At 43.8% G+C, this 27,772-nt stretch overlaps 3 protein-coding genes across 10 annotated transcripts in view; 2 read left to right on the top strand and 1 right to left on the bottom strand.

The window, feature by feature from the left end:
- The window catches only part of osbpl8 (oxysterol binding protein-like 8), a 77,880-nt gene extending 69,456 nt beyond the window's left edge, over nt 1–8,424 (bottom strand). For 4 of the 8 annotated variants that reach the window (XM_032511092.1, XM_032511094.1, XM_032511095.1 and 1 more), the window contains exon 1: nt 8,094–8,424. The gene's annotated coding sequence lies outside the window, so the exon portion shown is untranslated. The remainder of the gene's footprint in view (nt 1–8,093) is intronic. The other 4 variants (XM_032511097.1, XM_032511096.1, XM_032511098.1 and 1 more) reach the window with 1 other exon arrangement.
- A 1,005-nt stretch (nt 8,425–9,429) lies between these two features.
- On the top strand, nt 9,430–9,901 carry LOC116686150 (keratin-associated protein 6-2-like). Its single transcript, XM_032511118.1, has 2 exons — nt 9,430–9,572; nt 9,703–9,901. The coding sequence occupies exons 1-2, from the start codon at nt 9,430–9,432 to the stop codon at nt 9,899–9,901; spliced, it is 342 nt and encodes a 113-aa protein (XP_032367009.1).
- A 3,076-nt stretch (nt 9,902–12,977) lies between these two features.
- The window catches only part of zdhhc17 (zDHHC palmitoyltransferase 17), a gene marked incomplete at its 3' end in the record, with an annotated part of 27,609 nt that continues 12,814 nt past the window's right edge, over nt 12,978–27,772 (top strand). The window contains 8 exon segments of the mRNA XM_032511113.1: nt 12,978–13,158; nt 20,061–20,164; nt 21,399–21,521; nt 22,701–22,778; nt 24,182–24,326; nt 24,666–24,730; nt 25,818–25,980; nt 26,136–26,261. Of these exon segments, the coding sequence (XP_032367004.1) occupies nt 13,096–13,158; nt 20,061–20,164; nt 21,399–21,521; nt 22,701–22,778; nt 24,182–24,326; nt 24,666–24,730; nt 25,818–25,980; nt 26,136–26,261 (867 nt within the window).

Genomic DNA, 27,772 nt, shown 5'->3' with positions numbered 1-27,772 from the left:
TCACATTGTATTAGAAAGTAATTATTTTTGCAAAATGACATGCTTGGGATCACTCAATGGAACCACTGACTGGTCGAAACCTACAGGGGACAATTGGACCCTATTTATCTTCATTGGACAACATTACTGTTGTTCAGATAGGACCACGTCAGGGTTATTTTCTAGGGGCTTCTTGAAAAAAATAAGAAATGTTCCATCGATGAAGGCAATGGAACAAAGACATTTTTTCTTTTCTTTTTTTTTTGTGGCATTTATTAAACAGCTGAAGATGTGAAAGGACGGAGCCTTAGTGCATGGGGCTCCAGGTGAGCAATCCAGGCGCCCAAACCCGATTTGTTTTGTGTTGAAACAATCCTTCTCTGCCCTTAAAACAACTTGGTGGACAGAGGGACCACAGCAAGCGACTGCACCTTTTAGGTATGTCAGCTTCATACTGAAGGTCTCAGTCTAATGTGTTAAAGCCTAACAAGATAGTTTGCTGGGAAACTTTCCTCCCATGACTTCTACATGCAAGTCCTCTTCGACCTTTTTCAGATACCTTGAATAAAAACTACAATTTAAATAAGGACAAATACTCTGAAGTTAAACTTTAACGCCTCTTAGTAGAGCTGCAAAGATTATTCGATTAAAAGAACTCTGCTCCGGAGTAAAAGTCACATCGGTCAAAAAATGTGTTATGAAGCGGGGGAACAAACATATATAAGTCGCACTGGACTATAAGTTGCATTTATTTAGAAATTTATTTCACAAAATCCAAAACCAAGTACAGACATTTAGCACACAGAACAACAGGCTGAACACGGTAGGTGCCCGTTCTACATTAACAGTTAATCTACTACACAATAGCACACAGAACTACCACCAGGGCGTGGAGACGTATCCGCAACGTTGACAAGCCTCTCCCGACAGCACGTTGTTAAAGCACCCATCTGTGGACTCGCTCCTCCAGCTCTGGTTTCAGCCATCTTGTTTTCAGCCCGCAATTAGCTTCCTTTTGTCTTCTTCATTGCTGTAAGTAAGAGGAACCTTTTCGCCAGTCCTCTCACTCACTCCAAACTTTCTTTCTGCTGCTCTATGACCGTTTTCGGCTGCATATTTTACTACCTGCAGTTTGTAATCTGTGTTCCCGTACTATTATGTGTGGTGTGTGTACGTATCAGTCCAGCTGCAGGGGAAAAATGCTGGTGACAAAAGGAGCAGGAGGTGAACGTACAGAGACAGAGAGACATCTCCTGAATGTAATCTCCTCAGTATAAAACAACATTCTATCTCACTCTTTCCCATCCTCCCTCCGGAGACAGATGCATCATATTAAAGTGAATTACACAGCTGTGTGGAGCTTGAAGCCGCTGGTGAAGCGTCAGCCCGAACTGCCGTGTCTACTTGCCTGTGGCAGCGGAGGCCGTAGAGCCGGGGTGAAGCAACTCAGACAGCAGCAGATGATCAGACATGATAAGAAACACAGACCACCCATCTCTTGAAATGAAGGTAGAGTAGTTTGTGCTACTGATTTTAACAGAAGAATTGCATTAAACAGCCAGAATCAAGTATGGCTATCCGCGAGCGACTGTTGGTACGCTCCAGCAGATCACCAACTGACCCCGCAAGTATAGCCACCACATCACCAGGCTTCAAGAACCAAAGGTTTCACACAGACACTCAGATTAATTCCTCTACACCACTTCCTGGTTTGACCACCACTCTTTAACATAATAATATATAACCCATCCTCAACATTTCTCTCTATTTAATCTTTTTAGGCACACCACTCCTGAAAACAGCTTTGGACAAAATCCCCCCCGTGGCTAGCATGAATTTCCAGCTAAACTATCTCCCTCATCATCTTCCCACATCTTCCAGAATGTGGCCTGCAAATGAGCTTTGGAATAAAAGACTGGGGGAGCTCGTCGGACCTTACCGGATGGTGCACGAGTCCTGACTATGTGGGGAGATCACGCCACTGCAGTTAAAAGTCATCTTCAGGGGGAATAATGAGAATGAAGACAGTCACAAAGGCCAAAGACTTGTAATGTGGAGTGTGTACACAGTGAGTTCTGCTAGAATTTAAAGGGAGATGGAAGACATTCTCCAACGATACCTCAAAGTAGGAAATATTTTTGTTAATAACTGTTACCAGCAATTATCTGCTAAATCCCTGCCAAGCGACTCAGTAAAGCTCCCACAACCTGAATACAAGGTGGAGAGATGGACCCACAAAGATAACTGATCTATTGATCAGATTATTGAATTGAATCCCAGCCCTGTACAACTGGTAAACCAGTCGATCATCACTGCACTGGCCCTTGGATTCTGACTGCTAGTAACACTGGGGATCAAGGAAAGACACTTTCTTTACTAGAGCTAAATGCCATCTAATCATTCCCCTAAATTATATGTGCCCTAAGATGTTACTTTGAAAGATCTGAATAATGTAACTCGAGTATTAGAGTGTGCGACCACTGTCCCTTTCCCCTCAGGTCGCAGTTCAGCCTCTGGGGATTATTACAATCGGACCAGTGGGGATTTTTGGAGACTTTTGCCAACAGTATGGAGGCACACGGTGGCTAAAATCAAATTCCTGTCAAATGCTCAAAGCTGGTGCCATTTTTGTGGACCACAAGTTAGCATAGGTGCTAACTCTCCGGCAATGACATGACAGTGTATCTTTGTTGAACAATGTACACTCTCTCTGAGCAATGAGCTCTGCAAAACTAAACAGCAGCATCCAGGCTCATGAAAACCAAAGCATTATGTCTCCTCCAAAGAGCTGCAGCTGGGCACAGGACTCTGAATGAGTGAATTAGGACACTAGAATGCAGGGCATGTACACTTGTAACTCGTTTAGGTTAACAACAAAGCTTGAGCCAGAAAGAGAGTGGAACTGTATCCACTGAGCCTCAATAATCAAATACAACTCACTTATTCCACATGTGATCCTCAAGTGACTGATTCAGCTTCAAACAGTGGTGGTGACTATTAGTTTCAGTATCAAAGTTAGAATGATTGACACATTCCTTCATCATGCACACCACTCTGCTCAGTGCTGCCCACTAATTTGACTAATTTGTGGCAGTGCGCCACACGATCAACGCCAGCCGCCACACTTCCCGTTTTGGTTTTTTAACGCCATTTAAAAATTTCCTTTCCCTGCCCTCCTCCGTCTCTCTGTCTCTCCACACACCCACACACCCACACCCACACCACACACACACACCACACACCTCCCCCCACTGGGCACACAGTGTCTGTGTTGCCAACTTAGCGACTTTGTTGCTAGATTTAGCAACTTTTCGTAACTTTTTTTCACAAAAGCAACAAATGTGGCGACTTTCTGTAGAGAAGACGTCTTTCTGGGGGTGTGGGGAGGAGAGACAGCGGGACGCGATGGGAGGAAGACACAGCTGAGCTGGCCCTGGCCCACCCAGCCTTCTTTGACAAGTCTTTATTGATCTTTTCCCTCCCTTTGCAGAATTTATTTTTTACTTCAACGATAAGTAATAATTATAAAGTAACATAAATTCCTGTATTGAATTTGGGATTATTTGGCTAAATATTTCTATTTCTTTCTATCTACCTTGCTGGCACAACCACTAAGCTTCATGCAAATGATTGCGTAAGGACGTCAGCGTGTGATGCTTTCTAGTCTGTGGAAACACTGCTGCTGCAATAAAAAGACCCCCCCCCCCCTTTTAAGATCAACGGCTAATGAAAAAGACAAAGAGGCTTCATTTAAGAAGAGCTAAGGGCGCGGCTCTGGGCTTTAAATGCTGTGGATGTTTGGCTCCGTCTGTTTCTGATGTTACTTTTACATGGTATCCCCATGCAAAATGCAGCTAAAAGAGAGTTTTGTGTGTCCAGTGTGGACCCCAGGAATATTAGCTGGCCGCTACTGCATCAGCTAATGGGGATCCTTTTAATAAACAATCATAATGAAAAGTGTTTGATCCAAAACATATTAATGATCATGACATTTGCTGTTGCCAATTGTGAACCTGTGAAAAACCTTTTTTTATGTTTTCATTTAGAAAAAAACGCCGCGCTCTCAGGGTCGTCTAACATAAAATACTTTTAAATAGAGTCAAAGAAGACCAGCTGGGGAATATAATAATGGGAATATAATAATAAAATAATGGATAATAACCAACTGGGAGTGTAACATCAAGAGCACTGTGATCCAGCAACGTATTCAGAAACACCTGGTCCTGTATTTCTGATCAAACCTTCCTTTGAAATCTTTTTTCTTTTGTTAACTACATGTATACTTCCCATTTCAAGCCGCTCCTACAAAAACAAACTGAAAAACTGTTGCCCAAGGCACATAAGTAGAGTTCTGCGTTATTTATGGTTGTGTGGAGGCTCCACTCAGAGCTTTGGAAGTGGCCTGGAGTTTATACTTGTGTGTTGGTGTGTGGGTGGAGTCGGCATGTGTGTGTGTGGGGAGTGGATGATAGAGCGAGTACCGACTCTAGAGTCATAGAGAGAAACTGAATGCCTCTGTTTTCTGACCCTGGTGGGACATCTGCAGCAGGACAACCTGCAGCAGGACAACCTCTTCATCTTCCAACCAGGAAATGAGTCGGGGGAAGTGCAGCGCCGCAACGAGGTGTTCCATTTTCCCATGTGGGAACGTCTGGCTACTGCGTAGGATCTGGCGTAGGTCCGTGTCTCCACGTACCAACGTACGTAGCCAAGGCGTGGATTGTATGCAGAAGTAGAAATCCCGCTTAATACAGCAACAGAAATGGCATACCCCAGGGCCTTCGTTTCCATCGTCTTCAAAGTAGACAACAACACATTTCACTTTCCCTTTCTGAAAGCTGCAACACTGGATTGTAGTCATTCAACCTCTACGTCTTTTATTATTAGTATTATGTCTAGTGTAAAAATAAGGTTCACTGGAAATCATCTGCCCCACCTGTCGAATGGTTTATCCAGGACACACCTACAGTAAGGTTCCAGTTAGGTTGTTGTGAGTCAACCCGTGAGCTCAGAGGTTTTTTTGGGTGGATTGGAAGTGGTTTCTTCAGCATGTCTGGTGGCTGATAACAACGGTTATGCAGCAAAGCAAGTTTCCCCCGATTCATATAACCATTTATGGATGGCAAAGAAGTCTCAGGTCTCATAATTATTAAACCAAATTGCAAAAGGAAGAGACCATTTTGGAGGGATGTTTTATTCAACTTGTCACTGTCACATTTGACATTTGTTTAAAACGCTAAACGGAAAAGGTGAAACCTCTTTCAATATTACATATTATATATATTCATTCAATCTCTGAGGAACCTGTGGGCATGTCCTACGTTTTTATATCAATGGTCCAAATAATTCAAAAGGCAAATACCACCCCACTAAGCAGTGTTAGGGTAGTCTATGGAGAGTGCAGCTGTGACTGCAATTTTTTGTCTCTAAATTCCCAGCATTATGTAATGCGTACACAATTGGTGTGAAAGATGAGTAAGGTCCTTTTAAAGAAGTCATCTTGATGTTTTCCATTTCACAGGAGGGCTGCAAATCTGGATCCTCACACCCGTCAAAACACTAATCTACAATCCCAAATTGGTGGTGGAGGAATGGTTTAAGTACCAGAGTAGAGGTTTTGTTGTTGAATCTCTAGATTTAAGCGGACATCCATTTGACATGATGACATTCTCTCTCCCAATACTGCATCTACAGCAGCTTCTGCTAGGGTTTACACATTAGGCATAGCTGTGAAACCAGCAGATCTCTCTCTGTTCCAGGAGGAAGCTGCAGTTCAGGTGGGCAGTGATACCCTTCCCCCTAAGCTGTGCTCTGGGGCCTGAGGAGGGTGGACTCATAAAAGGGCTTGATGCGCCCACGCTCCTTTATCAAATAACAAATCCTGCTCAGCAGAGGAGCCTGGTCCAAGGCCGACACAAGAAACCAAACTTAATAAACCCTTTCAACAATGAAGACAGGTGCAAATAAAAGGCATGTTTGTTCACTTCTGTTAGTTGAACACGTTTCTCGTAAAAATGAAGGCTGAGAAAATCAAACTGGTCCATTGGAATAAAAATAGCAGTTTCCTTTGGTAAGCCTCAGCTAGCCCTCTCTCGGATTGGGAATAAGACTGTTGAAGGAAAGAGGGCCAAAATGTAACCTGATTTGTGTCCTCTTGCTGTTGGATGAATCCACACTGAAAACAAGTGAGAGGCAACTATCTCATCTGAGCACATCTGGCCTATGTCAGAGCAAACGGATCCAATCAGCCAAACCACAGCCAGTGGCCTGGGTGTCCCAGCTGGGAAGATTACACCGCACTGAGGCACTGGCCTTGGCATTTCAATCACTTCATGAGCACCACAACATTGGTTATAGCTCCTAATAGTGTGACAGTCTAAGTAGAGATGAGGCTGCTGCCCTACTGACAGGTGAATATTAGATCAGCGAGGGACTGAATTTGAGGCGTTGTTTTGAGGCTTTGTTGTGTTTGTGAGGCTTTTTGTGTTTTGCTGCAGCCACTGATCTGAATGAACTGACACTGTGACATCATACATCAGTTTTGTTTTCGTGTGTATGTTTTACCAGCAACATGCTGGTAAAACATACAAGTGGCTGGTAGATTTGTTCCACTCACTGGCCAAAAGAACAATTCACTAGCCATTTGGCGGGTACAAATGGTTCATTTTGAAGAAAACAATAACACGCGAATGAAAGCTACTGTGTGGACACGAGACTCCCCCTTCAGCTTTTTAAAATGAAAGCTAGATGTACATATGGATGTACTGTACTGCAATTTTATGCTTGCACCTAATTTACCAACAACAACATTTAAACACATATCGTAGGAAATAATTAGCCTAATAGCATGAAACGTTACTATAGTCCTCTGGCCCAGAACTCGGCATAATTAATCAGGTTCATTAACATAACTGTGCATCTTACAGTGAATGTTGCATCTTCTATGGCCGTATCTGACCATAAAGGCTTTCTAGTAGGTAAGGTTACCTTGGACTGACTGGCTGTACAGTATTGACCTCGTTAAGTGCTGTGTAGTGTCATTTAAGATCTGCATTAGAATGTGGTCTTAAGCCCAGAATGACATATTTAGCATGGTGACCCTTTTCAGTCCATCCCTGTGCAAACAACCCAAACAAAAACGAGCTATTTCGGTTTTTCCTTTGCAGGTCAGTAACACAGATCTGTGCTCCCAAAAGTGGACTCCGCATTCAAATTCCGATCTGCGTGTGTCCCCCAGAGCAGCGTGCAGGGAACAGGCCGGATGGAAACGCCATTTGGCTGGCAAATGAGCTGCTCGCCCTTGTGGCCCGGGATGGCGAGCATCACCTCAGCAACACGCTGGCATCACTCTTCATGTCCACGTGCAGTAAGCAGAGGATGGAAAACATGGAAATACTAAATGTGAGGGGCGTTCAGCACAGGGACACACCAACAAGACTTTAGTGTTGTTGGCCATTGTAGGGCAGGAAAACGGCCTTCAAACTAAGAATTGGCTACGCCTCGTTTAGGAACGAGATAAATATCCAGAAACCCCAAGTAGGAGCCCGGGAGCTCCGTGGACCACATGCCCGGCTGATACCGGGTACCTGGTGACAGACGGAGCCCGGGAGCAGGCTGATACCGGGTACCTGGTGACAGACGGAGCCCGGGAGCAGGCTGATACCGGGTACCTGGTGACAGACCCGGGTCTGCCGGATGTCTGACACCATTAGAAACCGTCCTTACTGCCAGCCAGGCTCATGTTCCTGCTCCTGGATACGGTTAAGTGAAAGTGGTAACAGAGCACCACCTTTGGCTCCAATTCAGCTAGCGCTACCCGGTTTATTACATAACCCTACGCACCGGCCGACTGCAGAGGCACGGCTGTCAGCTCGAGACTCTCTCCCAGAGCAGCTCGAGACTCTCTCCCGGAGCAGCTCGAGACACTCCCGGCTGTCAGCTCGAGACTCTCTCCCAGAGCAGCTCGAGACTCTCTCCCAGAGCAGCTCGAGACTCTCTCCCAAAGCAGCTCGAGACTCTCTCCCGGAGCAGCGGGCTGGCGCCGAGCTAAGCTAGCGGCGTTAAACCCACATTAGCATAGCGCTACATTAGCTCTTTTCTGCCCTTAGCGTTACCTCGGTTCCGTTGAGGGTCTCCCGGTAGGTCGTCTGACTGGCTCACGGAACAGGACGGCTGGCTGGAGCTGAAGGACCGGGCGGTCCTCGGGGACGTCGGTCCGTCTGCTGTCCGTTAACGTTAGGTTAGCTAGCGACGTGTTAACGAGTCCGACTAACGGCTGGTGGTCCTCCTCAGCCCAGTGACGTCATGTAGTCCAGTTTTACCAGCTGGAAGAGGGTAATGGTCTTCAGTTCCTGGTGTGTTCCTACCACCGATGTTCAGTCAACTAGTTAGCCCCTAGCCCGCCGGCCCGTGCGACTCCGAGTCTGTCATGGGTTGGACTGGACTAAGGTCACGCGACTCCAATGCACAATGTTTCCGGTTACAGATTTCAAACTAAAAGCGGCGCACACACACAAAACCCTTTTACAGGAAGCAACATGATCTCTTTCTGTTCATAATCATATGATATGATGCAATGACTGGGTTTCAGTCATAGCATTTTCGTGGTTTTCATCGTTATTTCATTTAAACTAGATCGATTGTCTGTAATTGTAAAGGATAGAAAGTCTTGCATTCGACTACTAATAGGAGTTATGTTCCATATGTCTTTTTCCTCCAAAAGTTCTCCCCACATCAAGACTCCAAGTGTGCACATGAAACAAAATCATAAAACTCATATGTCAAATGTGGCATAACATTTCTTCTTCTATGCTAAATCTGTTGGTGTGAATACATTTTTCATTAACAGTAAACATTTTTACTGATTACCTTTTCTTTTTGATTGTATATTGTTTCATTATTTTTGCTACCTAAATATTTCTTTCTCTTGACTTTTTTTATTGCTTAAATGGGTTGAGTGTAGTTGGAGGTAGTTTATCACTATTTATTAAATTGTTATTATCCTCCCTGTAAAGCCCATTCTGAATTAATTCTGTGCTTCATACGATATATAAATACTACATTTTCTTGTGATGATGGTGTTGTATCCTTTTCTGTTATTTGTCTTTGTAACTCAATGTCATTGTAAATGAGGGCTTCCCCTCAATGATCCTTTGAGTAGAAATAAAGGTTGAATGAATATTTTCTTATTACAACTGGTATTAGTATAAATTAAGTAATTTTGCTTTTATGACGGTTCCATTTTTCTACCAATGCTCTAGGTCTGACTTTATTTTGTAGGCCAAACGCTCTATATCCTGTACCTGATTTAAAAGGGGGTAACTTGACGCAGCAACAGGAGACTCCTCCCTTGTTTCTGCTACTTGGTGATCATCTGATTTGCCTGGCTGGACCATAGACCATTAATATTACATACAGTCTTTGGGCTGGACCTATGGCATAACCTATGGCATGACCCATGGCATGACCTTTGGCATGACCCATGGCATGACCTATGGCATGACCCATGGCATGACCTTTGGCATGACCTATGGCATGACCTATGGCATGACCTATGGCATGACCTATGGCATGACCTATGGGCTTGACCTATGGCATGACCTTTGGCATGACCCATTGCATGACCCATGGCATGACCTATAGGCTGGACCTATGGGCTTGACCGTTGGCTTGACCTATAAGGCGTGACCACTAGGCTTGACCTGTGGTTGCTGCTGACTATAGGCTGCTGTCTACCTTGCTGGCTGGACCTAAAGACTTGACCTATGGTTCCTGGACCTATGGACTGACCTATGGCGGACCTATGGGGCTTTACTATGGCCTGGACCTATGGCTAGGACCTCTGGCCCTTGGACCTCATGTGGCTGAACCTATGTGCTGTACCTATGGGGCTGGACCTATGGCTCTTGACCTAGGCCTGTGACCTATGGCCTGGACCTATGCTGGACCTATGACTGGACCTATGTGCTGGACCTATGGACTGAGCTATGTCGGACCTATGGGCTGACCGGGGAGCTATGGGCTGGAGCTATGATCTGGTAGCTATGGCTGGACCTATGGGCTGGACCTATGGACTGGAGCTATGGACTGGAGTTATGGCTGGAGCTATGTGCGGGACCTATGGGCATGGACTATGGACTGGAGCTATGGGTCTGGAAGCTATGGGCTGGACCTATGGACTGGACCCTATGGACTGGAGCTATGGCTGGACCTATTGGCTGGACCATGGACTGGACCTATGGACTGGACCTATGGCCTGGACCTATGGATGACCTATGGCTTGACCTACCATGGCCTGGACCTATGACTGGAGCTATTGGCTGGTAGCTATGGACTGGACCTATGGTCTGGACCATGGACTGGACCTATGGGACTGAGCTATGGCCTGACCTATGGGCTGGACCCTATGGACCGGGAGCTATGGACTGGACCTATGGACTGGAGCTATGGGCTGGACCTATGGACTGGAGCTATGGGCTGGACCTATGGGCTGGACCTATGGGCTGGACCTATGGACTGGACCTATGGACTGGACCTATGGGCTGGACCTATGGACTGGACCTATGGACTGGAGCTATGGGCTGGAGCTATGGGCTGGACCTATGGGCTGGACCTATGACTGGACCTATGGACTGGACCTATGGGCTGGACCTATGGGCTGGACCTATGGGCTGGACCTATGGGCTGGACCTATGGACTGGACCTATGGGCTGGACCTATGGGCTGGACCTATGGACTGGACTATGGGCTGGACTAGTGGCTGGACTATGGACTGACCTATGGGGCTGGACCTATGGCTGGAGCTATGGCCATGGACCTATGGACTGGACTAGGGCTGGACCTATGAGGCTGGACTACCTATATGCTGGACCTATGGACTGGCTGGTGGACTGGACCTATGGGCTGGACCTATGGCTTACCTGTGGACTGGCCTTATGGGCTGGACCTATGGCTGGAGCTATGGCTGGACGCTATGGGCTGACCTATGGACTGGGACCTATGGCTTGGACCTATTGGCTGGACCATGGGCTGACTATGGGCTGGACCTATGGCCTGGCCTATTGACTGGAGCTATGGGCTGGACCTATGGACTGAGACCTATGCGAGCCAATTGGGACCTATGGGCTGACCTTATGGACTGTCCTGTGGACTGACGCTATGGGCGGGCCTATGGCTGGCCCCTATGGGCTGGACCTATGGACTGGACCTATGGGCTGGACCTATGGGCTGGACCTATGTGCTTTATGGACCCATGTATTTTGCTAAACAAACCTATTTTTGTAGGCCTACGTGGGGTGAAAAATGATTAAATATTCTCTAACATGACATACGTTTAACATGCTTCGGGGAGTAATTGTTGTAAACGTACCCATAACATGCTCTTGGGGGTAGCATGATCTTTGAAAGACCTACTTGACATTTTGTCTTAGCTCCTATGATGATATTGGAAACCCACTGAAAGGTCTGTAGCATGATGAGGGAGGGGGCAAACGCAGAGAAGGAATTTCGCTACATGTACATGTGTGTGTGACACTAAAGCAGCCTACCTTTACCTTCATGCTGGGTAAAGAGTGACATCCAGCGGCTGATGGATGGTTAGGTTCAGTCGAGTGTGGTGGGACATGGAGAACATCTAGGGGCACAAACCAGTCACTGCAAGGGTGTCCATGCTTTCCATTGGCTGCTTCTGGCCTTCTTATGAAATGTCACATACCACTCATAACGGAGATTTCCTCGTGACCATATACACTGCAGAACCATGGATTTTAATTTCTTTATACCCTTCTGTAATTTTAATTAGAAAATGCATACATGCAGAGCCTATATATTTATTGTCCATCTAACAATGAAATTGATTTTAGTGCATGCGTTTTCTTGGTCCCAGACCTAACACTGGGGTGTGGAGCTCCTGTCTCACCTTGAGTAATCAGTCTGAGTTCCTTTGGGGGGCTTTGTTGTCCCATGATCGTCCAGATGGTGTTTCTGAGCCTCTTCTAACCTGACTACTCGCAGCCGATAATGGGAAATGTTTTGGAATGTACCAACAGGTCCAGTCTAAAACTATCAGGAGTCCCCCTGACTACAGACATGCATGCACACACACACATGCACACATGTGTATGCGTGTGTATGCTAAGCATAGTACACCGTGTGTTCTGTTTTTTTAGTTAGTAACATGAATATGCATACTCAACTCATGCAGTTGCTCTGAAGCTTTCCAGATTTTTAACAAACAAACAAAAACTGAGAAATGCCTTCTTAATCAAATGAATAACTTGATGCTTGGGAGTGTGATGGAGTAATGGCAGGAATTAAATTACTCAAATTACAAATCAAATTACTGGAATTAGATTGCATTAATGTTCATTTCTGGGTCTGCAAGGGAAATGTTGTCGTTGTTCTTTTGCAAAAAGTGAATGTATCTTCATGTATCTGAACTTGTCTAGTAGCCACTGTAAGCATAATAATAGTAATGCATTGTAAACAATATAGCAGGGGAACAACATTTTATAAGGGTGTGTTAATAAATACAGAAGAACAGTTAAACAAACATATTTCAAAGTTATACTATTTGAACTATTTGGCCTTTTGCTCACAATTATCATCTGAATTGCCCTGCAATAATCATAAAGCAGAATCAAATTAAGCTTGATGATATACCACACACAACACATCTAAAAACACCAGATGTTAGACAACACGTTCCGGTTTTCTGTAGAGCCAGGGATGATTGACCACATACCCTGTCTCCTTTAAGTACCATGCGTATTCTCTCTGCCTGTCCATGAGAATCCCACAGTGAGTGGCAGGCTCTTCTTACATAACCCTACAGCAGCCTAGGGTTTGCAGCAGTCTTCTTCATGGATCTGATCCTGAATGGTACTTGCAGCAGTCTTCTTCATGGATCTGATCCTGAATGCGTTTTGCAGTAGCCCACATTAGTAGCCCTGGCCACTGGCAATGGTAGCCTATGATTATGTGACCTTCTGGGTCACCTGGCCCATCATCCTTCATCTGGGTTTTTGACAGCTCCTCTCTCCTCCTCTGTCTGTTTCCCCTTTCCCCCCCTTCACAGCCTCTTGTTTCCCACAATGCTCTGCGAACAACACCACCAAGATGGCCGACGCTATGGAGGAATATGAGAAAGAAGCTGGCTGCGTCCCTATTCTCCATCCCGAGGTATGGTCGTTGGACTTCATGTCTTCGCACGGACACATGAACACCAACCGAACGTATTACACCGGTCTGTGGGGGGGTGGCTGGGGGATTTTGCCGTGCTTTTTTGGAAACTCCGATGCCCCCTGCAACACCAACGGTGGGAGGGGGGGGTGGCAGGCAGCTAACGATGCTAAAGGAGCTAACGCTAGCCCCATCCTCCTGCTGCATAGCCAGTTAGCGCTGGGCAGATGTTCCTCTTAGTGGTAACGTGGAGCTAGCTGGTGCTTCTCCGTGGTAGTGGCGCTGTGACACCAGTAAAGAAGATTGTAAGCTGTGTGTTTAAAGTCTGGAGTGGAAGGGTAGCGTTCATCTTTAGTCATGCGACGTTAGCTTTGTAGCTAGCCGTGCTGGTAGTGCTGGCTGGTGTCGCTAGCTAGCTAGCTGCTAGCTAGCTGCGGGGATGTCCATCGGGGTCAAGTGTAAACGGATCCATTAAGCTGTGGTGTCTAGTCAATAAGTTCATATTAAACCAACTTTTTTTCTTTTCTTAAAGCCATGTTTTTAGGAATAGAAAACTAGTCTGACCCTGTGTGTTGACCCCCCAGCTGACTAACGGGTCTAGCGGGTCTAGCCGGTCTGGCGGGTCCACTTGGTTGCGACGGGAAGGGACGTTACATTCCCATTTGGCTTTTAGTGTTCCGTTTGATTGTGAATCAAGATAAAGAAATAAAGAAATGCGTTTAAATAAAGAATTAATCAAAATGTCGAAATTAGATTTTTCCAATAACAACTTGATATTGTCGCTGAAAATTATTAATTTCCACACCATCTAAACAACGAGTTTACCTGTTTAATATTCCTCTCTTTAGCTCAAAGTTTGGACCTGTTGGAGTCCACGTTACCCATCTTTATTATTTTACTTCCCATCATTTGCCATTGCTACCACAGGCACTTGAAACATGCATGAGGACATTCTTCACATCCTGATCCTCTCCAAGCAGTAAATGTATATCATATATCTATATATATCTATATTATATTCACCTGTTTTCATTATTCTACATCCCATGCACACAGCCCTGTACCTGGTGGGTAGAGGTAGCTTTAGGGAGGTTTTTCCTATTGAACACAGTCTGATAATCAGTGGTTGTTGTCTTTGCTCTGCAGGTCATGTCTCTGTTACATAGAGAAGTTTGCTCCAATGATAAGACTTTTGACTGGTGCAGGTCCTAGAACATAACGTTGCTTGAAGCTCTTTCTTCTCGTGTTCCGACTGGACCAATTTGGGGTTCATTAAGTTCCTCTGACCACAGTTTCTGTCACTCTTTCAGCTCCCATTTCAGGGCAGGGTCTTCTCCCTTTTCTGCATAGTGGTGGTTAGATGGCTGTGATAAAATATCAAAAGGTTAGTTCCTATGGCCACTTGGCCGGTGTGAATGCAAATGGTGAAAAAGGTTTTGGGGTAGAGTAATTAGTTGGACACTCCTGTGTCTCCTTTGTTGGACAGAGGCTGTGGTTAGCTTGCTTTCCTCTCAGCGGTCCTGTTTTGCTTGTTGGTTTGCAGCCAGCTGGTTAACTGGCCTAATTTACCTCCAGGCTTGGTCAACTGTTAATACTGGCAGTGTGCAGTTCAGGTGATCTATGTCTTTAATATGCAGTGAGAGCCCAAGATGCTGACGGATGAGGATGGATATAGTGATTTATAATCTGGTTTAGGCTCTTGTGAGGCGAGAGGGCCTTAAACATCTAGTAGCCATTTTGGCTGGTGATCCAAAATGTTTCAAGATGCAGTAGGTCAGTAGGTATTTGCTGAAACTGACCCTATGTTGGAGTAGAACTACATGAAGCAGGTCATTTAAAAAAAAAAAAAAAAAAAAGAGATCCTCCAATCAGGGGTGGTGTCCAACTGCAGAGACCGTTTGGGCTTTAGCAGGAAGGGGGGGAGGGACTGAGTTGTTGATGTTCAAATTCTTTGGATAAGTCCTGGATCTTCACAATCCTACCTACGGCCCCTTTAATTAATAAATAAACACATGTGGTAGCCTGCATATTAGCTATACATTTTCTATGTCAGCCTGGGTGTCTGGTCCCATGACGACATTGCCATGCATATTATTAAACATGCAGGTTCCGCAGAAAGAGGGATGAGGGGCTGGTGTGTCCCAGAAGAAGAATTAACACATTCCGCGGCATGTATGTCTGAGCCTAGTCTTGATCAATGACAGTTCATTTACTGGATAATTGCTGGAACAATCGTAGGCTGTCCCTTGCCTTGCGAAACTCAGTTTGTGTTGGGAAACAACAACAACCTTCCAGCTAGCAAGCTACATGCTAAAAATTGCAAGTTTTGAAGTAAATTCGGATCGTGCAACAAGACAGGCCTGGTGGGTTCTTCCGGGGAATGATTGTAAAGATTTACAAGGAATGTGTTCAGGGCATTCCCTCTCTGACTGGGCCGCTTTGGGAAGTTCACACAGTGATACTTTGCTAAAGGGAAATTCCGTTTAACCATGTAGCCAGCTCATTTAAATAGCTCACTGAACTGTATTGTTTGAACAGTTAACTTCAGTTAATATTGTATGTGGTGTTTTCTTTTGCGGGTGCAAATGTTCCCCCAAAATAAGTTCCTCCCCGAGGCTACAGCCGCTGTCGCTGCGACCAGTGCTCAGCGCTGCCCAAGACCACTCGAATTAGTTCAAAGAAATGTAAACAGTCCAGGCTGGTTTTTCTCCAATTCTCAAAAAGTGTGTGTGTGGAGGAGCCAGACCTTCCTCCGCAGTGCTTCGGACATAGGTCCGGCAACGCCAGACTAGTCTGAGCCTGTCTCCGCTGCACCCACCCGCGAGGTTGTCAGCTGTCTGCCTGGCATACTCACACATACATACTGTGTAGGACGGCCGACCTAAGCCTCCAGTTCTCACCTGGATGGTGGCATGTGTCACGTAGCTCTCAGCTGGGAGCCACGAGCATGAAAAAAACAACGGCCTCAAACGCAACTGACTAGAGCAACTGAAGTGCAAAGTTTGCTGTAGCAGTTAAGAAACAGATTGTATAGCCTAGAAAAAAAGCTAATAATAATAACAACTTAATAATAAGTATTAATTGGTCAACATCTTTATTGTCAGTTGAACGGTTAATCATTGACCTTGCTACTATAAACACACACATTTAAGTCATTATAGATAACAGCGTTTCCTGAATAGATGAAATGCAGATCTGAATAACTGATATTGATCACTTTGTACCAGGAAGTTGGTCTTAAATGCGGGCACACCTTGTCCTCGACACATTTGCATTTAGACAGCATTGTGTTCCTCTGTATTCTAAATAAAATGCTTCCTCTCTGTGGCACCCTAAGGTTCAGGCTGATACAATCAGCTTGCAGTGAGTCCCAGTCTTGCTGACTAATGAAGATCTTTCCTCCGAGATGCTTTCAGTTAAGGTTTACTAGAGAGAGGGTTCTCCTAATTAATGAAAATGTAATTACCGTCTGCTCTTTGTTCCCTAGACACAGTCCATTGTTGGTGAGTCCTTCCTTTGTTTGTCTGGATGTCAGAGCTCTACCTGACTGGGAATTAAAGTTGCTCTCCGTTCCAGCAGGGCGCTGCTTGGAATCTGGGTCATTCTCTGGGAGATTGTAGTGAGAGCAGAGTGAGGCTGAACATTTGAGGCACCTGAATTGGAGCATCAGAAGTTTAGTTGCACACTTTATTTGTTGAACCAGTTAAACATGTCGCATACAAACATTCACCTCTCAAGAAACGTAAGTGATAAATGTCCTCAGCTTTGAAAATGCAAACGAGTGTCTGTGCATAAACGGCACATTAAAGGTCAGGCGCATGCTCAGCCACTTGATTGGATGCTTTGCACTTGTAGTGCAAAGTGGAAAATGCACACGCTCTCTGTGGAGCATTCCCATTATTTCCCTCATGAAAATAGTTTCCCTCTGCTTCCTTCCGATCATGGATGTAAACTGTTGACATCGAATATTGAATTAGTCCCTCAAAATGAGTCTCATTACAGATTGAATGTAATAATGAGCTATGGCTACAGCCAGCTAGGGGAAGAACACAATAACAATCTTGTCTTAGCAATGCACTCATTGCAGATACAGTAAAAGAAAAACTATTATCGTTTTAGTTTTGTTTTTTTGCGTCATATAGTCCTACTGTTTTGCGACTATTACTACTGTTAATTCTATTGCAAACTAATAAACATGCACTTTCAGAAAGGGTGCTGTAGAACATTTTTAGCTCAAGGCACATGACCTCCACCCTCCCCAAGGAGTGGTTGCCATATGTCCCCCCCGACCAGCTCCACGCCAGGCCTGCTGCCTCACCGAACAGATGAGGTACCATCCCAAAATCAATGGTTAGCGTGAAATGGATCGTACGTTTAGTACGTGACAATATCATCTCTGTTGTATGCATCACTAGTGAGCACTATGTAATTAAGAGGTGAAAAATGCACACGCTGCAATTATCACTACAGCTCCAGCTGCCACCATCAGGCTTTTAGATGGCGGGGGGGAATGAGCAGAATCCGTCGGCTGCTGAGACCGGTCAACGGTTATCTCCATGCACGTTTGAGATGGAGACATTGATGAACAGCTGCTGAGGACTTAGAGCCAGGCATCTTCCCCCTGTTCTGGAAAAACATGTCCAGATGAATAAAGAGACTTGAGTTCCTCATGTTTCCTGGGCTTGTTTGTCTGTCGTAGGAAAAAAGCTCAACACAGTCCAGATCATACTGGAGTTACTCTCCCTTTTCTCTGGGAGCTAACTCGTCTGAATAGCACACGGGGAAGCTGAAACACATCGTATGGATTTGTAAATGACCAAAACTTGGCTCTGCAAAGTACAAACACCTCCTGGGAGCTTTGACACCTTAAAAATACAGGACTACAAATATGAGATGGTCACCTTCATATTCCCTCTGTCACACCCTCCTCCTTCATCCTCCTCCTCAGTCTAATTTACTCTGTAAAATAAAATTAGCTTGTGTTTTTCCTTTTTCTTCCCTGTAGTATCACTGCAACGTTGATGCTTTTCTCCTAATGATTTAGAAATGCTCGGGATCTAGGAATTAAAGTTTGTTTGTTGTTCATGTAAATTCATAATTTTACAACAGAAAATATGAAGAGGATGGATGCATGTGACTGTGTTTTAAATTGAATTTCTTGTGACTTTGGTGTAAATTTGGAGGTGTCATTTAGAGCTGTTTTTCGAGGTTGGATATTACATCACACGCTGTGTGTATGCAGACGTGCCCTAACATGTAGGTTATGCTTCTGATGTGGCTCTGCTTATTTAAAACCACAAACAAACCATACTTTGGTTGTGTGATGCTTCTGTAATTTCACATAATTACCTTTGCCAAAGAGTGGCTCCGAATCACAGGGCGGTTACAGAAGTTCCTTTTCCCTCGTGTAAACATTGCGAGATAAGGAATGGTCTTGGTGGAGGTCTGGGCTCCCTGGGTGCCCTCCTAGTTTTTGTGAATACAAGATATGGAATCAGGACCCTAAGTATGAAGCAGCTAAACGGAATTCATCAATTTTTATTATTTACACCTGTGCTTTTTCTACTGTGACCTGAAAAAGGCACATTGGTAATAATAAAAAAAAAAGTCAAGGGTGATGTCAGTTCTGAGCATTTGATTCCAAAATTGTTGTTGTTTGTATGACTACCTCTTAATTGTAGTTTATTTTTTGTTTTTATTACATACAACAGAATTCAATGACTTGTTTTTCTCTGTCCGTAAATAAGAAGTAACATTAGCTTCAGCTAGAGCCCGACCACATATCGGCGGGCCCAGGACATTAATCAGCCCTCCAAGAGGACCACGTCTGAAGCATGGCCATAGTCGCCTTAATATGAGAATGCCAAAGCACAGTGGATTGAAGATAGTTATCCTGTCTGTAGAATTTGCAGGAAAAAAGTGGCTGCTGAAGGCGTTGAACACACTTTAAAAAAATATCCCGATAATACCGAACACTGTGATAATTTTGGTCACCATAACTGCAGGGTTACATTTTCATGCGGTCACATGCCTGGGCACATCTGTGTGACAGATTAGATCTTCAGCAGCAACGGGACTCAACAAGCCTGTCTCTGTCCTGTAGACTTTATTTCCCTCTTTTTAATCCTAATGATGAATTATTGGAATGAATCAAGTGTCATGGACCAGGGGCTCTACTCTGTAGTTCAGTCAAGCCTTTCTATCTTATACTCTTATCTTATTTAGCTCTGTCTGAATATATCTTGCTAACTGACGTCTTGATTGCCCTAGAAACATTGGAGGAGGATTGTTTCTTTATTAATCCAAACCAGACATTTTTCAGAAATGTTGACTTGTCATAGCAGAAAAAACACATGCGGAACTAATAACATTAAATATGGTTCAATTCTAGCGATCCTTTCTGCGCAAATCAGCTATTAATAATCGTAGAACACCTGTGTTGACAGGTCAAATAGCCGGTGTAGTGCATTACCATTTGCCTTTAGTTTTCTTGATTAGGTCTCATTGTTTTGGCAATGTAATGTCTTATATTCTATTATTTGCTCCGACTAACACTTTAAAACCACGGGCTAATGTTACATTTGAGAAGTTAGAACCAGAGACTTGGCTTTTATTATTTTTGATTTTATTAATATTGTGGAAATGATTACCATGATAGAAGATTGTATCCATGTAACCTACCTACTCCCCCCCCACCCCCACCATACCCCCCCCGCCCCCCCCCCACCCACACACACACACACACACACACACACACACACACACACACACACACACACATACACACACAAACACACCCGCACCCCATGTGCCAGCCAGCATGATCTGACATAGCAGCACAACCTTACCGACTTATCTTTATCTCCGTGCTTCTGCCTCTTGTCATCCCTCTTTCTTTTCAGGAAATCAAGCCCCAGAGTCATTACAACCACGGCTACACTGAGAACGTCAGCCGCAAAAACCATGTGGATGACTACAGCACCTGGGACATTGTCAAAGCCACACAGTGAGTTAATCATATGGATGCATATGTGTGTTATGTAATTTTGTTTTGTCTTTGTCACAGTTCACCCTGTTTATTCTCAGAAAGGTTGCCATTGAGACTGTCACTTTTTACTCAAAGTCCAGGTCAAAATCTCATTGCAGCAACTCTGGGGAAAACATATTACCGTTACGTCTAGGGCTTCCCATGTTAAGTTTATCCATGCCTTTGAAAGTTAAGACTGTGCTTGCCAGGCTGAAAGGCCGGATGATATAGCCTACCCTTGTCCTCTGGCTCCCCTGAACACAACTCAACATGAACACAACTCGATGGGGAAAACCTCGCGGCAGTCATTAACACACCCACTTCTCTACTGCCCCCCATTAGTCTGCTTCACTTCTGCTTTGTAAGCTCTGTGACGCAGGTAAGCCCCACCCCTTTCCGCCTGGCAGCGAACAGGAAAACTGTCAGGTCGTGACACTGCGAGGAGAGTAGTTTTACCTTGTTGTTGAGCTGAGGGCGATGTTAAGATTCCCTATCAGCTTGACCTCTTACAGGCCCCGCTGACCTATCAGTAAACTAAGCTAATAAATAAAAATGGAGGACATTAGCAAGCAGAGATGTGCTGATTGGGTAATCCCAACAACGAAGCCTCTGAGGGGCAGTGTGTGGAAGTATTTTGGGACGTTGGCCACCCGTCCCGATGTAAGAGTCGCAGCTATTAGTTTGAATTCGCTGTGACATCATTACTGGAGGGCAGCTTGTTGACTTGTTCATGTGTTTTTGTGTTATCAGATTCCACAAGTTTTAAATTTGGAGCTAACAACACCATGTTTTCAACTGTGGTTTTGTATACAAAAGAATTAATTCCCAAGCTCAGAAGATGATGAGAGAATGTAGGCGGGAAGGTGAGAAATGTGGAGTATGTCGTTCTGATAAGACAACAGAAGCTTTGTCCTTTACACTTGACGAACCGGTTTAAGTTGTTTAGTTCTGAGGTTAGGAATATCTGCTCAAAGACTGCCCGTGTCAAAGTATGCCACAGTGTGGGTGTCTTGTTTGCGCCTGACTAAGGACAAGTGAGATGTGGATCTGTCTGTCTGTTTTTAAAGTTTTTGTGTGTGTGTGTGTGTGTTTTTCTCAGCGTGCATTTTGTCAGTGTGTCTAGCTTTTATGTATTTAATCCTTTATTTATCTGTGATTGCACATATATTTGTATGTATGCGGTCTTGAATCCCTCTCGGCCCCTCTTCCTCAGGTACGGCATCTTCGAGCGCTGCAGGGAGTTGGTGGAGGCGGGCTTCGATGTTCGGCAGCCCGACAAAGAAAACGTAACACTCCTCCACTGGGCTGCGATCAACAACAGGATAGATTTGGTCAAGTGAGTCCAGTCATGTTGGAAAGTGATCTGACCCTCTCTAGCACTTGTTGTCTGCTGGTTGCCTCTCTCATCTGATGATTTCTTTGCGTCTCTCCTGTGCCTCCTCCGGGGGAGGGACTAAGACACGAGGAAGGGAGTTGTTGTTCTGTGCTAGTAGGCATGCTTCCTCTTTGGCATTAAGCAGCAGACTAGAACACTAGCCCCCCGTCGGGTCTGGAAGACTTCCACCCCCGCTACCTGCAGTACTACAGAGAAACGAGTACCGTTTTCAGAATTTTGAAATGGTCTTGGTACTGAAGCATCAGTTCTCTGTTTAGCGCCTCACATTTATTCAAGTTATTCTTTTTAATCTGTTGCCCTTTTGTACGACATGGTATATTATTTGTTCCCACATCCTTTCAATCAATTCACTGTGAACTATATTCATTATTAATCGACTGCAATCATTTACAGTATCAATTAACTTCTCATATATATTTAGCTTCCTTGGAAAACAGACTAAATATCGTGCAGAATTTGGAGTCTTTCACACGGCACAGCTGTCCTCATGTAGGACTGCATCTAAGGACAATCTAAGTCATTATTTTCTCATATAATCAACCAAATGTTTAGTCAGTAAGATGTAGAAAAAGGTGAAGAAAAGCTCATCACACTTTCTATGAGCTCAAAATGTCATCTTCAAATTGTTTGTATTCTCCGACCTACCCCATAATAAAAATATTCAATTTACAATGACATAAAACAGAGAAATTCTCAATTTGATAAGCTGGAACCTGAGTATGTTTGGTATTTTTCTTTGAGAAATGAACAGTTGTTGAATTAGTTGCAGATTAGTTGTATGTAATTTTGTAAAGATTATTTTTGGGGCATTTTAGGCCTTTATTTTAGAGATTCAGAGGGGGATTGACATGCAACAATGGGATGCGGGCCAGAATCGAACCTGCGCTCACTGCGGCAAAGACTGAGCCTTTTGTTCATGGGACTGTGTTTTGTGGAAAAGGTTTTTGGCTTGGTATTTCATACTGTGTTTAGTTTTTATGGGCATCAGGTCTTGGGATTCTTATCAGGCGAACAGCCAACAATCTATCTTTAGTTTAGACCCGGGGGGCAGCCTGCCACTAGATTAGTTTTTCAGATTCATGGGTGAATGCAGTATAAAGTGTAGTATTGTATGTGCAGGTACTACATATCAAAGGGAGCCATAGTGGACCAGCTGGGAGGAGACCTCAACTCCACACCTCTGCACTGGGCCACCAGGTAACACACACTCACCACAGATATCAGATCTCATTTAATTTAATACATTTATTTTATTATTTGTACTTTTCATGCCTTAACAATAAAAGGTTTCTTTTCGTTCTACCAAATTTCTTTCCCTGACGATATGTTATAACAGAGAGCGACTGAATGTAAGAGACGCCTAGGTTGTTTTTTGTCATTGAAGTTTTGATTCACTTACTTAAACAGATGTACAAAGGCCTATGATACATAAACATATTTAGAAATTAACCTCGGTACAACCAAAGCATTGCCTTGTCACAAAGCTGCAAAGCAAAGAAAAAGTGTCCCATGCCCTCCAGTTCCAATCATCATTGTTGACCATAGCTTCATACCATACTATTACGTAAATTCCATCCACTTTTTAATATCTGGGGGCGATGTGCTTTTTCATAATCTGAGAGTAATTCAGGCAGCCGTGACCACCCTAACCTCCATCACTGTGAAGTCATACTTAGAAACATTGGGCCGTTCTGTTTGGTCACCCAGTAGACTTAATGTTGGTGATAAAGTTAAGGCCTGAATATTACTACCTTTACCCAAAAAGGGGTAAACAAGTTTACGAGTAAAAAATAAATCCTGGTTGAGTAGAGGCTTTTTAGTATGATCATTTTTATTGTACTTTTCAGAGATCCGATTATCAAGCATGGCAAGGTCAGCCGTGCCAATATTCAGGGCCACCTTGCCTGAGGAAAGCAGGCCAACGTCCTCTTTAGCTTGTTTAAAATCACTTCTACACACACACACGTACGTGAATTATTAATAGATTTAACGATCGCCGGTACAGAGACATTCAGGAGTCCTGTGTCACCCCTCACCTCCACTTGCCAGTGACCTTTAAAGCCCCCAGCCTCCTCTGCCCTCAGGCTTTCAGATACATGCTGGGTGTTCCAGGCTTTGTCTGCTCATGGACACACACAGCATACGGGTGTCATGTTTGTGTGCACTGAAAGGGATAGTACACAGTTCTCGCTTTTGAACTAAACACTTCAAACTAAAACAATGAATTGTCTTTTTTTACCAGTTACTTTCAAATCTGTATTGTCCCATAAGGGGAGGTTAACATCGAAGACAGGGTTAGTAATAAAAATACAGTCACAAACCCAATCTACTGAATGGAACCAATGGAAATATTGATATAGCTTAACGACTACTCAAAGCGCATTTACATCACACAGGAAACATTCACCATTCACACACTGATGCACAGCATCGGGGGCAACTTCGACATGGGACTGCAGGGCCAGGGATTGAACCACCAACCTTCCAATTGGCAGGCATCTCAAAACTAACTGAGCATACTGCTGTTCATTTTTAAAAGATGATATGTCAGAATAATGTGACTTTAAATAGTTTTTGATTCTGTGTTCATCTTCTCCCAGACAAGGCCATCTATCCATGGTGGTGCAGCTCATGAAATACGGCGCGGACCCGTCTTTGATCGATGGCGAGGGCTGCAGCTGCGTTCACCTGGCCGCCCAGTTCGGCCACACCTCCATCGTTGCCTACCTTATCGCCAAGGGACAGGTAGGAAACACCAACACTGCAGCCCACTTGTCAGGAAGAAAACCAAATGTTAAAACTCATCTGTGGTCTTGTGACAGGAGATCTTTGCTTAATATGAACCATCAGAATGTTTAAGAATAAATACAAGAGGAGGTTATTGCTAAAATAGGAACTGAACATCCTCCATTGCATCATAGTCTCTTTTTCCTGTTTGTGTCTGTGTCATTTGGTTTTGTCAGCCACTTTGGGACAAGAAATCATGTAGTCCCCATATTCTCCATCAGGGGGAGCTCTATTGCTTTCCCATCCACATCTCACTTCTCCTTCAGTTGTTTAGATTGTATCTTCCCTCTTTGTCAGGATGTGGACATGATGGATCAGAACGGCATGACTCCTCTGATGTGGGCGGCTTACAGGACACACAGGTGTGTACCTTTGATCATTTGTGGAAGTGTACATAGAGCTGGGCAATATGGAGAAAATCAAATGTCACATTATTTATGATCCAATACATTGATGTAGATATCGCAGAGATGTTGTTGGGTTTATTATTGGTGCTTTCACTAAATAGTTACACAATTTTGATAAATAATCAACAATAATACGGACACAATGACTAAGTGGGCAAAGGCAAATAAAAACAACTGGTAAGTTTAAGAAATGACATCACTTTCCTGTAATATAGCCTTTAAAAGCAGGAAAAGACAACACTTGTGTCATGTTACAGTATCCAGAATTTAAGACGATACCTAGCCTCATATATCGATGTCAATATAATATCCATATAAGTGTACACGTCCCCACATTTGCTGTTACAGCGCGGTGTGCCTCGACAAGAAATCTTAATGATTGAGTAAATTACAACCTCAAATAAAGAAACTGATGCCTGGAAGAAGTGTGAAATACTGGCACTTGCATGGTGCAGAGGTGCACTGACAGCCCCATTCAAGCTAGAGCATGTTTCTGCTGACTGCAGCCACACACAGAACAGACAGACTGCAAACACAGGGAAACCAGTCCTAGCATTGCTGATTCATACGTTCTGTTAATAATACAGTAATGGATTGTGACATGACATTGATGGCTTTCTAGCATTTGAATGTGTTGCTTTTTCCAGAAAAAACTGCCTTAATAATGTCTGGTTCTAGCCTTTTGAGTGCTATTTTCTTGGCATTTGAAGATGTCACGTTGGGCTGTGGGACATTATAACCAGATTACAAGTAATTTTAAAGAAAATAACAGATCAGAAAATCAATAATAAAATCATTTGTTAGGTGCTGCTCTAATCCTGTGTCACAAAAAGAGTAGTTTAAGCCAATGGTGTTTGGTTATAAAGTGTTAAAAATTAGCCAGATTCAAGTCCCAAACTTAGACTTTCCAGCTGTCCTATTTCTTTTAATCACCTTTTTGTTGTCTTGACTTTGTCCTCCTTCCTTGTGACAAGTCTGTTTGGGAGGTGGGTTTCAACCTAGTTTGATTTACCTTGCCTTGATTTCGTCCTCTGTGTGACAGTGTGGATCCCACCCGGCTGCTACTGACCTTTAATGTGTCTGTCAACCTGGGCGACAAATATCACAAGAACACAGCGCTGCACTGGGCCGTGCTGGCCGGCAACACCACAGTCATCAGCCTGCTGCTGGACGCCAACGCTAACGTCGATGCACAGAACATCAAGGCAAGGCCTTCCTCATGGCGCCAACCGACATCTTGGGGAACCTGTACTGCAATATGTAGACAAATGAGACACTGGCACTAAGAATGGTGGAAATGCAGCCAGAGGCCTTTGTGATGGGAGGTGTGTACCGACTGGTCTTGTGTTGTTTTCTGTAGGGTGAAACACCGCTAGATCTCGCCAAGCAACGGAAGAACGTTTGGATGATCAATCACTTACAGGAAGCACGGCAGGCCAAAGGCTACGACAGCCCTTCATACCTGAAGAGACTGAAGATGGACAAGGTACACACACACACACACACACACACACAGACAGGAGAGGACTCTTAAATGACAGGTTATGTTTAACATCACAACAACTGGAAAATAAAGGATTAAAATAACTTTTTTAGTGTCCAGTCTCACCATATTGGGTGCTAAATGACACGTGTCTTGATAAATCCACGCTTATACTCCAGTTAGTACTCGATCGAACATGAACAATCTACAGCAGGGTTGGCACGGTTCACAAAGCCCACGGTTCTGTAAGGTTCTTGTTATTTTTTCTTTTAATCTTTAACACTCCAGAAATATACTTCCGCCTATGATATACATCTTAATTATCCACTATGTTGGATACAGTATTAAAAAATGGTTAATATCATGTAATCATGCACAAACTGAATTTGACTTGACTATATGCGTTGGGACCATCTCTGAGGACAGCAAGGGGAGATTTTGATACAACAAGAGGGAAGACATTAATGACTTCAACAAGCTTTTTGTTTATTTGGCAAAAAAAACGAGACTGTGTTGCCATTTACAGGAACGAATGTGCCTTTTTAGCACACGAAGATTGAAATATTACAGTATATCAATTGAAATAACTTGCATTTGTCAACTTCAGTGTAGCTCTTACAAAAATGGTGTCCTTTAAAAGAAAAAAAAAGGAACTCTTAAAGCTAAGTCTTTTGAATAAGTTTTTTTAATAAAAAGAAAATAAAAGTACTCTAGGCTGAGTTTTCCTAGTAACCTTACCGAAAAGGCTCAGAATGCTGCAAATGTTGGTATAATATATAAATGGCTGGTGGATTAAAGAAAAAAAACAGTAATTTGTTGAATGAATCAAATTTGAGCATGTGTGTCAGTGGCTTGTTGACATTGTTAGTTAATTTCCTATCCTGGGCTGGGACACTCGTTCATACGGTTTGATAAAGGACTTATTGGACTTTAACATAGCATTGCACTTAAAATCCCAAATTAGGTTATCCTGTATGTCTCATCTTCGTTTTTTCCTGCATCCATCGCGTGCGTGCTCGTCCGTCGCGGGGGGGAACTGAGCAGCCCCGCCCGCTGCAGAGAGCCAACAGGATTGAAACAGCAGCTGTTTCAGCAACTTTAGAGTGAGAAAGTCGTTCCAGCGGACTTTGATGTATACCTGTGTACATCACCCGTATACAGGTTGGCAGGACCGTCTTTCCCTGTACATTTTGTTGGTCGCTTGTCCACACCTCTTCTCTCACTCGCAAAAGGCTTGTTCGAGATGAACTATGTACTATGTAAAAGCTCTTTAAGTAGTTGTTAAGAATGGGCTGCACAATTATGGTCAAAATGATAATCACGATTATTTTAATCAATATTGAGATCATGATTATTTGTTGATTTTAACCAGAACAAATTTTATTCTCACAAATGCTATTTATAACTGCTTTCACATACATTGAAGTTGTATGCTCTATGACTGTTAATATTAATAGTATAGCTAGAGTCTATGCATATGCTACTCACAGAGAGACGGCTGACTCATTATGAAT

This window comes from Etheostoma spectabile, unplaced genomic scaffold (genome assembly GCF_008692095.1).
Source record: "Etheostoma spectabile isolate EspeVRDwgs_2016 unplaced genomic scaffold, UIUC_Espe_1.0 scaffold317, whole genome shotgun sequence".
Taxonomy (NCBI): domain Eukaryota; kingdom Metazoa; phylum Chordata; class Actinopteri; order Perciformes; family Percidae; genus Etheostoma; species Etheostoma spectabile.
This window is presented reverse-complemented; position numbering and strand designations above follow the sequence as displayed.

What these genes read in the sequence shown, in the direction of transcription:
- LOC116686150 (XM_032511118.1), top strand. Translation starts at nt 9,430, where the DNA reads ATGACCCATGGCATGACCTTTGGCATGACCCATGGCATGACCTATGGC. An exon ending in ACCTATGGGCTTGACCTATG is followed by an intron (nt 9,573 to 9,702) that starts GCATGACCTTTG and finishes TGCTGACTATAG; the next exon opens with GCTGCTGTCTACCTTGCTGG.